The sequence below is a fragment of the Gossypium hirsutum genome, chromosome A05, assembly GCF_007990345.1.
Source record: "Gossypium hirsutum isolate 1008001.06 chromosome A05, Gossypium_hirsutum_v2.1, whole genome shotgun sequence".
Classification (NCBI taxonomy): domain Eukaryota; kingdom Viridiplantae; phylum Streptophyta; class Magnoliopsida; order Malvales; family Malvaceae; genus Gossypium; species Gossypium hirsutum.
This window is the reverse complement of record NC_053428.1, coordinates 95,541,782-95,554,491: the sequence shown is the minus strand read 5'-3', so window position 1 is coordinate 95,554,491 and position 12,710 is coordinate 95,541,782. Positions and strand designations below refer to the sequence as shown.

Below are 12,710 nucleotides of genomic sequence, written 5' to 3'. Positions count from 1 at the left end.
TGTGACCCTTTTTATCAAGTCGATCAAATAAATTAGGGACTGCTTCATCTATATGCCTTAAAGCTTTAGGAAAGATTACCAAACCATAAATACTTAAGGCGATGATGTCAACTTTCTTCTTTACATCTGGATGTGCCAGGATCAGGTCCCTCAAACTCAACCAATAAATGCATTTACCATCCCTTTTTTTGCTGAATTCGGGCCGTAACCCAATGTTCACTCATCTTGGTAATATTCATTAACTTCTTCACAAAAGTTGGGACATTAGCGACCCTAGAGTAAGCTTTGCCGACTTGGATATTTGGACAACGAAGCAAGGTGGTATATTCTTCCACAGTGGGCACCAAGTCTACCTTTCCGAAAGTGAGACAAGTATAGGCAGGGTTCCAAAACTGAGCGATACCCTAAAACAAATGCTTGTCCACATTGATGTCGAGCAGGTAGGGTAGATCGCCATAATTATGGTAGAACAACTCTTAGTCTCATCATCCCAATGGGCCCATATATCTCTCAATTCCTGAAGCTCATTTTGTGTTACACTAATACGGGTGAAGTCCCATAACTCCGATGTATACCCCTTAGCTAGACTATCCCCTTTCTTTAATTGTAATTTCTTTGACCATATACGGATAGCCACATTATCCTTCACTTTATCAACAAATTCATTCTCCACGGCAAGCCTTCTAACTTAGTAACTGAATACGAATCGACACCTCTTTAAATATGCAATGTCATGCAATTACAGCCAAAACAAAACACAACAAGTCAGTATCATATACAAATGATAAAACTCAAAGCAAACAAAAAAATAGTCAAACATCTATCTAGGTAACCGCTAAGGTTTAGCATAGCTCTACCTAGGGTGGGCTCCTAGAGTTCACTATATGCAGTTTAGTTCTAAAGAAAGGGTACTTGAACCAGCAGATTCCTCAATCCTTACCCATTATAGGCTCATATGGATCGAGTTCAATTTAGAGGAATACATTTCCCTATGGCCATACGGAGATGAAAATCTCACAAAGAAATAGGTACGGATGCATCCCAGAAGCAGTCCACTAGCCCATGTGGAGGTGAAAACCTCACGAGGGCATAGTTTCTCACTCCCACTTAAAAGGTATAACCACAACAGTTATGCAATGCAATGCAAAAGTATTCTACGAGATTCAAACCACAGCAATTATAAGGATCACAAACAAATGCAACAAAAGAATCATGATTTTTCAAATCAAATTTTTAATTTTCGACAAAAGGACAGAAAATAATCAATTTTACGGCTTGACTCTCTTATTTTTCCCCAGTGGAGTCGCCAAGCTGTCGAAACCATTTTTTTATTTTGAAAAACAGGAGTCGACTTTAAAAAACGAAAATGGAGTCGCCAGCAATCCTTTTTGTTTAAGTGTGATCAGATCACCTATAAAACATTATATTTTATTAAAATACTAATTTTAGCCTATGAAATTCAAGAAAGCAGGTTCGAGAGTCGGTTACGTGCGAGGAAGGATTAGCACCCTCGCAGCGCCCAAAATTGGTACCTTATTGATTAATTAATGTCCTAATGTTGAAAATTTGAAAAGATTTTAAAATACAATTCCTTAAAAAAATGTTTGGATAACTCGAATTGAATATTGAAATTCTTTTGTTCCGAAAGAATAAAATATCATATTCAGCACCTTAGGATATAACATTTCAAACTCTCGATACCAAGATAATCTCATGATTTCCAAAACTCATGCATTGAGATTTTAAAAGGATATTTGATTATTTGGTCAATGGAAATTCGCAACCCAGCACGTCAGGGCACAATTTCTCAAATTTCCAAAATACGAAATATTGCCTTATTTTAAGAAGATTTCAAATAAGCGAATATAAACCCGACTCAAAATATATTTGTTTGGTTTACTTAAGGATAAAAGACAATCGATTTGGGCAAAAGTTGGAATTGTAATCATAATGCAATAACAAGAAATAAAAGCATAATTGCAAGCATGGAAGAATAATACATGGCAATAATACTATACAAATACTAACATCAATACTCGAAAGCTAATGAATTAGAAGACAATTTTAAAAGAAATACCGAGCAAATTAACACAAATAAAATGTAACAAGTTTTAAAATAAATAAAGAATGAATAATATGAAAGAAGGGAAATTTGAAATCATCAATATACAAACAACAAATTACAAGTAAAAATTTTAAAAGCAAGTGAGATGTGTAGAAGTTTAAAATAGATAAAAATAAGAAACAAAAATAAATAATATAGTAATACATGAATGAATTTCAAAATAAATATTAGGTAAGAAGAAAATCAAAGTACATAATATACAAAATAATATAAATCAATCTAAATGAATAATATACATGAAATGAAAAACTTATTATAAATATATATATACAGAAATAATAATATATAAAAATACTTGAAATAAACAAAAATACATAATGAAATAGGGTCTTTAAAAGAGATAAATTATATATATATAGATAGATTTAAAAGAAAATATATACATAAAATAATATGAAATCAACAATATATACCAAAAAATATATAACATAACAATGTATAAAATTGTTTAAAATAAATATCATATGAATTCTTAAAACAAAGAGATATGTATAAAAGAAAATTTTAAAATAAAATAATTTATATAATAGAACAATTTAAAAATTTATACAAACGAAAAAATAACAAATTAAAACAATATAGAATCAATAAAATAGTTTAAAATACTATATTAGGATAATTTAAAAAAGTGAATAATAAATAAATTTTAAAAACAGAATTACAGAGAATAAAACATAAATTTAAAAAAACTCAATTGAAATAAAAATAAAATCGAATGGACAATTTACAACCTAATAAAATTACTAAAACAGAGTCAAAGACTAGAATGAAATGCGCACAAATAAATAAGGATTTAAAATACAAATATCCCAAATCTCGAAACACAGCGTTTAAATAAGGATTAAGTTGAAATGGCGCACAAATCCCAGGGAAAATTTAAAAATAAATAAAATACAATCAGGGCTTGTCAGCACAAGAGGAGAGGGACTCATCGCGTAAATATTCCTTCACCGTAGAAACACGCGGATCCTGAGGGTATCGGATCAGGTCGGGTCGGATAAAGCCTAAACGACATCGTTTTAACTTTTTAAATTCAGCCCTAAAAGGCGCTGTTTGGTAATTCTTATAAAAACCAATTTTTTTTGAAAAACTTCATTTTTGTTTGAAAAACTTAAAAAAAAAAGAGTTCTTCTTACTCTCTAGCCCTCTGAGCTTCGACCGAGCTCCGGTCATCGGGCCATGGCCGCACTTCGCCGTACACGACAGTCGGGACCTAAATAAGGGTCCCCTTCGGCCTTTTTCCTTTCTCCAACCCAAATCTACAGTCAAAACACTTAAAAATCTCATGACCGTTGAAAGAAATCGAGTAAACCATTTAGTTTCATCTCTTCCAATCGCCCAAAAAGGTAAAAAAATGGTATTTTTGTATAACTATATATGTATGTACGCTATATTCGATGTGCGTAGGCTGGAAAAAGCATGAAAATATACCTTCGAATGAATTGTTTTCCTTTTTTCTATTTTGATTGATATCTATTGCGTTCGTAAAAAAATACAACCCTATTGTATGGCTTTATATAACTGAATAAAATAAAAATGAAATTACAAAAACTATTTTTTCTTTTTTTTTGTTATTTCTCTGCTGTATTTCTTGCTGTTATTTGTTGTGTTGTAGTTATTTGGTTTCTTCTCGCAGGTTTGACATCGTACAAAGAAGGCTATGGACGTGGCGAGGCCGTTCGTGGGAGCTGCAGCACGGGGAAACCTAGGGTTTCTAGAAGCTTAAATTTGCCCGGGCCATTTGGGCCAGTTTTGAGATTGGGCCATTGGGCCTTATGAATTTGGGTTAATTTAAGTTTAATTTTAAGTGGATTTGGGTTTAGGGCCTAAACCAGTAGACTTAGGTTATTTTAGTTACTTTGGATTTCAATTTGGGTTTCGGGTTTGGACCTATTATTTGTAAAAGGACTTGGACAATTTTAATTAATTTGGTTTATAATTTATTATTTTTTGGTTTTAGTTTTTGTATTGGCCCGAGCAAAATGGGCGTATTGCAGTCGTATCGTCAGAGTATATGGAATTATAGAATTTATGCAAATGTACATGAATTTAAATGTAGTGTTCCTACCCATCCATCCACCACACACCATTTCAGAAGGAATCGTAGCTCATTATGGTTAAACCACCAGTAACAGAAATAATTGTAGCTATACTGCCAGTTAGATTGCGTGGATAAACCACCGGAATAATATGCAAACAATTTGCTAGAATAAAATGCGAACAAATTGCCAGAATTCCAGTAATTGCGGATTTACTGCCAGAACTCCAGTAATTACGGATATACCGCCAGAGCTCCATAGATCTCATCTGTCTCCGATCAACCCAAACCTCAAAGTAATGTGTAATGTCATTATTTCAAAATAGCAAAATTAGATACGGTACAATATAGAAGCACGTCATAATCATGCGATCAATAATCAAAACAGTGGCATTAATGTCCATGAAACCGTACTAAAAATTCTACAAAGGCAAGTGCAACTATCAATTAATAGTATAGCTACGATGAGCATAGATATCGTCCCCACGAAGACTAAAAGTACTAGTAATTACTGTCTTTCTATTATTTAATCGACGAATTGGAGTGATTGATTAAAACTAAAATTAACTAAATTAATTAACTAGAGAACATGCCAAAGAACAAAGTAGGAAAACAAAAGATTAAAAACCAAGAAGCGAAATAATACCTAGGAAAGAATCCACCTAGATTTCATTTGTCATTATTAATCTAAATTAAACAATTTCTTCCATTAGTATCTTAATCTATAGAAATCCCTAAATTATGCTAATATCTCTTTCGAGAGTAAGAGAAACTAACTCTAGGTTAATTAATTGAAATTTTTTTCTAATTAAAACCCCTATTATCATATTAACTCAATCTATGAACCCCCTATTAGATTTGACTCTAATCCGATAGATTTATGTCATCCTATTTCTAGGATTGCATGCAACTCCACTCAATTATGCTAGATCTACTCTTAAATAGGGTCTATTCCTCTTCTGATTTAAGCACATTAAACATGGATTAATAGTCTACAAATATTAAACCAAGAATTAAGCACACATAATTAAGAGCAAGATTCAAGTATTTATTACGTAAAATAGAAATCAAAAGACAGAATTCATTATAGGATTCATCTCCCCAAGATATTTAGAAAATTAGTTCATAATCACAAATAAAAACATCTCAAAGACAATAGAACCACAAGAAATAAAGAAACTCATAATAAACTTCAAAGAAATCAAAAGGAGATCTTCGACCTTAATGGAAATCTGCTTCAAAGTCTACTTCAATGGTGTTTTTCGAGTTGTTTTCTTGAGTATTCTATGATGGCTTCCTCCCCTATTCTTATATTTGGTATATATAGGTTTCAAAGTGTCCGAAAAACTTAAAAATTGTGTTTTTTCACGTTTTCGGAGTGCAGTTTGTGAAATCCACACGGTCTGGCACACAGCCCACACAGTTGTGTGTCCAACTCGTGTAGAATGCCCCAGCCCGTGTGACTCCTGAAACTTGCTTTAAGTTTCTAATTTTTGCTCGTTTTTAGCTTCTTTTACTCCCAAATGCTCTCCTAAGTATAGAAACATAAATTTAAGTGATTAGGAGCATAACATTCACCATTTTACAATGAATAAACATCCAAAAATGTATTAAGAATGAGGCTAAAACATGTTACTTTTGGCATTTATCATGCATTCTTTACAGTCATGCAAACATTAGACACATAAAATAACAACATGCTTAACATGTATTCAATGAAGCAGAATAGTGGGTTGCACTCAAGCAATTGACCTTTATAATTAAGGGTTGATTGACAAATACACACCAGGCTAAAACAATAAGAAATTGAAGCTAATCGGCACCCAAACAGCAAGCAACATGTTTAGATGGCAAACAGTGCAAGGTTGAGCAACAAAATTGAAGCAAACTAAGTAGCAAGTCAGTAATAAAAGTAAAAAGTAGCAGCTAATTGGAAGTTGATCGGTAAGTATTTGGTACAACAACATTAGTTAGCCAATATGAAAAATAGTACACCCATATACACCATTCACAATTAATTTAAATCCCACACCTCTGTTACAATTCGTATAGCACTAATAATTGATCGGAGCACCACTACAACTCGGATTCGCTTCAATTCCTTCCCAATCTGCAACTCGGACATGATAAACATACAAAAAAATGATTAAAATTAGCCGATGAAACTTCATGGCATTCGGCCAACAGAGATCAAGAAGGAAAACGAAATCTAATTGATTGGATCAACTTATGTTACACCAGTTTAAAGATCTATGCTAACAGTAAATCAATGAAAATGAATGCTCACTAACCATTCTAAGATGGTTCGGCCAAGGGGTGAGAATATGTACAAAATTAGCAGCAAAATAAGAAAAATAATGATGACAAGATGAGACTTAGATGGGCAGCAGTGTAAAAATTATGAGAGCAACAAAAGCTTCAATTTGCGACGACGGGAGAAGGAGAAATGGATAATAGTGGAGAAGAAAAAAATGGCAGCAACTTATGAACAAAGTATTGATATTAAAAAGGCAAGGTTTCAACCAAATAAAGCAAAAAAGTGATAGGCAAAGGGGTAGCACAAACAGAAAATAAAAACTAGTGTTTAAGAGCTTCAACAATGGTGAAAATCTTTTAATATTCAAGTTATTAGATTTTTTAGTGTTTGAGTCAAACTAAAATCTGACAACTTGTTAGGGGTGGGCATCACATGCTTAAAAAAAGAAAAATTTGCGAGTGAAGGAAATCAAACTCAGGTATCAATGATAACTTCACTAACTCTTTACCACAGGGCCAAATACTCATTCTTGCTACAATTTTACAATATTTATTTTTGAAACAAGGCATGACACATACTAGGGTTTGAAGCAAAATTTGTAAAATAATAAAAATGATATGATGGAAGAGATTCAAACTTGGGTTTCAAGGATAAATTCACTAAACACTTAACCATCGGACCAGTAACTTATTTTATTTTCAAAACGCACAAAGGTAATCCTAAAACCGGGGTGTGACCACTCCAGATTCATAATCCCAATTCTACTGATTTTTGGGATGTAACAAAATTTGTTCAACCGCCCAACTCCTAGATCAACTGGTCTAATGGCTTTCCCCAGACCAGTACCCTTGCCAATTTCAGGCTAACCGGTCCAGTTCAAGTTTTTGTAATTCTTTTTGTAATTTTTATAAGTTTATATCAATTTTAATATTTTATTTTTATTTTTATTTTTAAGAATCTAATGGCCTTTTTAATTTTAATTTTTTAAATAAGTTTTAATAAACTTATAATTTTTTATAATTTATTAGATTTTTTATAATTTTATAATATTTATAAGTTTTTAACTTTTTTATAAGTTTATATTTTTTTAATATTTTTATTTTTTAATTTTTTTTAAATTTGTTTTCTAATTTTTTATCATTCTTATAGGAAAGATATTAGATTAAACCAAAAGATGCTACGTGTCACCATCTGATTGGTCTGTCAATTTATTTTAATGGTCAACATGGTCAATGATGGAAACCATTAATGGAAGGACTTAATTGATTATTTTAATTAACGACAAGAATTTAATTGAGTGCAAATTTAATATAGGGACTTAATTGATTTTTTTTTGTATTTTCTTAAGCGCATTTTTTGACATATTCCTCTCTAATTAGTTAAAAATGTTTCCTTCAAAAAATACGAATTTCCATCTCAATTGGGAGAAGTAAATGTTGGAATGCTTAATAGCTTGGAAAATAGATGTGTAAGGGCTCCATCGATTACAAAAACACGACCAATGATTATACATACAAGATCTAAAAGAAAACAAAACGCTTGTATAGAAGGGAACATGCAGCTGGGAATGAGGTAGTATTCGCTTTAAGATCAAAAGGACTAGAGAACAAAATATATGCAAGCATGGAGACACATGCAAAAATCTTGACCCATCTCACATTGCAATCAATAACATATCAAAATTGACTGCCCTCCCTCCATTCCACTTTTTATTCCATCTTAAATTCAATTATTGGTATATTTGTATTTGGAGCTCATCTTCTCACATATATTTCTTAAAATGAAAATCCAAATAATAATGAGAGATTCTCTTTCTTATATTCAGAATTTTTTTAAATAGATAAAATAAAATAACGTAGTGTTTATGTGTTAGACATTATGAAAAGATGTTAGTCAAGCAGGCAAACGCGTTCCCACCACATTACATAATAGGCAAAAACTGGAAATGAGTACGGCTTTAAAGTGAGTTTGCATCCTAAAGGAACAAATGGTTTATCCAATGGTGTATTTGATAGTCATTTTCAACCACATTTCTTTCTTATTTCTCTCCAATGAACTTTCTTAATCAATGAAATTCGGAAATGGGATCATCCTATTTGTCTAACATCTTCCCCCACTACAATCTTCACATTTTGGGATAGATTCACAAATATATACATAAACTCGGAGTTTAACTCAGTTGACACGTTATTCAACGATCTGAAATTTGAATCCCAACATCTGACTCCTTTCCTATCCCGGAGCCTCATTTGTTTGATGGGAAAAAAGGAAAAGATTTATTCTGTTTTTATTTTCCTTTTGATGGAAAGAAGGTTTAGAGTAATGTTGGTGGGAGTGTTTGGAGATAGCAAGGCAGCAGGAGGACACAAATAGAACATAAGCTTGGCATTTACAATACTAACAAAACAACATATGTATTGAGGGTTTCAGAGTATGAGGACCAAGTGTGTGTGAAAAAGACACCCATCAAACTTTAGTGTTTTTAAAAGCCCGCAAACTGCAGTTTGTTATGTGGCTATCATTGCCAGAGTGGAAAAGAATCAGTCCAAGGAAGCTGGGTTTACACCCTATTTTTTTTAAATAAAAAATAAATAAATGGGGTCATGGTCCTCACGGCATAGGGTAAGAAATCAAAATATTAAACTTAATAGATGTCACATCCAGATTATGTTGGTCTCAACCCCATTAAGAATTGCAGGGCAACGTGGTTCTTCTGGGATCTTCATTTTAATTAACAGTTATTTGAAGTTGTCAGTTCAATGGTCTCTATATTTGGAAAATGTTAGTATCCATTTTTCAATCACATTGTTCCATCTTTCAATCTAAAAATCTTGCTACTGATGATTCCAAGTTCGAAATCACTGAATCGTGTGCTACTGAACTAATACAAATTAAAAATTACATAATTATCTTTTAAACTATATTAGACCGCATCTAAAGATATTCATGGGTCAGACCAAATCTATATAAGATATTTAGATCAAATTTTTAAACTCGGGCTTAACTCAACTCAAAAAATAAACTTACTTTTTTATCTGAACCCAGCCCAATTTAAGAAAAGTAAACTCGGACCCAATCCACTCATATTTAATTTTTTTAGATTAGTTTTTATTTAAAAATAAAATTTTTAGAAAATATAATTCACTAAATACACTTATAAAACACTAAAATAAAAATTTTCTAACACATTAAAAATATTTATATTAAAAACATTACCATAAATATAATAAATGTTTTATTATATTAAAAAAACACAAATAAATATAATAAATATTTTATTATATTACATACAATTTTTAAAACTTTATATTTTGAGCTAAACTATTTAATTGGGTAAGGTGTTATTATTATTATTATTTTAGCTTTGGGTAATGGGTTCAATTGCTTGAGTTAGTAATTTGATATAAATATATATAATTATTATTTAATATATATAATTAATATATTTTATTTTATAACATAATATATTCGGACTAGACCGGACAGTGTTCAAGTCAAAAAATCTTGTCCAAGGCTTGACCCATATATATAACAAGTCTTAAATTTTATCCAAACTTATTTTTCAAGCCTCATATTTTATCCAAACCTTCTTATTTTTCAGACAAATCTTCAATTCAAGGTAAGTGACCCAACCCATGAACAGGTCTAACCCTACATGAGTCAAAAACTGAAAAAAAAAAGGTGAATAATAAGATAGTGTTTTTTTTTTTAAATAATGAATTTAGAATCCCTGAATCATGTGATACTGAACTAATCCATAATTCACAATGAGAAGCACATGCTTCCCATTTTTTGTGGTTCTGTTTGTTCGAAGTTGTAACTTCTGTTCTAGGACTATTCATGCATGTTTAGTTCTATCATCTAAGAATGCTGCATCAACGGTGCATTATAGGTTTTTGGATCTGATTTGGGTTATAGAAGCACGATTAGGAACGCCAATGGTACCTTTAAATATTTCCACCCATACTTGCCTTAAACTCAAACTTAACTTTGGTTCTAGCATCAGAATCCAATCCCAAAATGGAAAAAATTCACCAGAAATCAAACCACCCCACCCCCAAACTTGAACTCCATTTTCAAATATCATGTTCATACAGCAGCAATTAATAGAAATTCCAGGCACAATAAACTGTATATTTCAAAATGACAGCGTAAAGTCTCCAAATTATACAAATGCTAGAGCTATCAAGTTATCACATTTCCAGGTTCGATAAAATCCCATCATGAAACCTCAAATTCAATTTTAAAAGGAGGTGGGATACAAACTTAAGTGTAAAACAGATACATCACCTAATTTTTGAACTGACTGCTTCCGTCTTACACAACCTTCGGCAAATTCCTATGCTCCATATTCGACTTCATGCGTTCTGCTAATAATTAACAGATAAGGAATCACATTCTAAGAATATCAGGAGACGCGCATGCTTAAGAATATCAGGAATCACAAAGGTGAAATCTGTGGCATGCTTAAGATTGAAAAGGGAAGAGAACAATAATTCTCAAATAACCAAATAGGAAGCAACAGAAAAGCATGAAGATACAAATGTAGTTATCCTCTTTTCTCTGTGATGGATAGCCAATTCAAACAATCAATTTATTTACTTAATTTACATGTCCTGGTAAAATTAACAGAAATTTATCAGACCTGGAAAAAGGTTTGAAAGGCAGCTTCCGCCATTCCTGCTCTGGCCTAGTCAACGTTTTGGTCAAGTAATACATTATAGAACTTGCAGTCTTAAAAAGATCTTATTCAAACTTCATAAGTTTCGGGTGTGTAATTCAACAATGGTAATCAGAAAAATTAATCTAAGACTAAGAGTTTCCCTTTTCACAATATATTCAACCAATTAATAGGTTTAGAAATAACTAATAATCATTCAGCTTAAGTTTCAGACACCTATTCATCACACCATTTTAAATCCATGTAATTTGTAGAAATCAGAAAACAAAACCGACTAAAATGGTCATCACAACTAATAAACAAGTTCTTGAATGCAAAAAAAAAAAACAAGGGGCATCTGTTTGAGAACCTAATACAAATTCAACCAATCATCAGCCATAGACATAAACATCTTACCTAGCGCAGCATCAACCAGAAACTAGCTTAACAAAAATGCAGATTGCATTAAGTAGTATGAGAGGAACTCTCATGTATTGAGTGGCGTAAATGAGACCAATAAGTTGCCCTTTAAATGACTTTGTACGCCCTGCAGAGAAATCCGAGAAACTCCATCCTCTGGGAGCAAGAAAACGATCCTCATTTAATATTGCCAAAGCATTTGCAAGAAGCAAAAATCCTTCTAATAACGTCCACAAGCCCATTTTCTGCATATTAAAGGGTTTCTATTAATCTTCAACCAACTTCTAAAACATTTCACACAAAAGCGTAGCCATGAAGATAAAGAAAAATCCATCAATTATGAATCCGGAAAACAAAACAGAAATAACATAAAGATTCTTAAACACGCAGCAGGCATAAGTAACTAAAAAACCCATTACAGCATCTTCAGTTTCAGCTAGAATAAACTTCTAAATGCAAACATAACATCAACGATAATTGAGTTCATTTTGATTTCTAGAACACCAATAAGGTGATTTAGTAAAACCCCATATTCCATAAGCAAGCTATGGAAAAGAGGGTAAACTCAGAAAAGCAGATCAAAGGGATTCCGATGTTGACTAAAAATTAAAACCCATTCGAAAAATAAATACTTTGTTGGATTTAGAGGGACTAGATCCATGGGTTCTTATCTATATATAGAAAACAAAAACATAATAAACAACTTAAAATCTATGGAATTTGAAGGGAAACAAAAAGCAGATCATGATTTCTAAATAAAAAGACCATGTTTAAACATTGAACAATACAAAGCATCAGAATGAAAGAGATTAAAGGGAACATTGAGAAAATAAATAAAGAATTAAAGGTTACATGCAAAAGAAGTGAAGATATGGGTGCTGCAGATTGAGAGAGTAGGTTCCTTCCTTGCAACTGTAAATAGATTCGACATTTAGAAATGGAAAAGGACCCGTAAATAAATCCGGTTTGAAATGGGTCGGTTCGGATCCATCAAGGCACAAAAGGGTAGTACTTTTAAGACCAAACACCCAAATGTAATTTCCCCCTACTACCCAAAGCCCAAATGTATGGTTTCTTTTTTATGTACCGATATATTAACCTGTATTTAATGGCACTAAAATAATATTAAAGAAAATTGAAAATAATAAATTATATAAGTAATTCATTAATACAAAAAGGCTTAAATAAAAAATCGGTACTTGTCCACTTC

General features: G+C 31.9%; 1 protein-coding gene across 2 annotated transcripts; it reads right to left on the bottom strand.

The window, feature by feature from the left end:
- Positions 1-10,459: 10,459 nt before the first annotated feature.
- LOC107957118 (immediate early response 3-interacting protein 1) lies at positions 10,460-12,506 on the bottom strand. 2 transcript variants are annotated; one of them, XM_016892559.2, is made up of 3 exons: positions 12,353-12,506; positions 11,498-11,745; positions 10,460-10,790 (listed from the first exon to the last, which is right to left on the bottom strand). In XM_016892559.2, the coding sequence occupies exon 2, from the start codon at positions 11,740-11,742 to the stop codon at positions 11,509-11,511; it is 234 nt and encodes a 77-aa protein (XP_016748048.1). In that variant the 5' UTR covers positions 11,743-11,745; positions 12,353-12,506; the 3' UTR covers positions 10,460-10,790; positions 11,498-11,508. The 2 variants fall into 2 exon arrangements, with proteins under 2 accessions (XP_016748048.1, XP_016748047.1); XM_016892558.2 differs by having other exon boundaries at positions 10,460-10,787.
- Between the last annotated feature and the right edge of the window lie 204 nt (positions 12,507-12,710).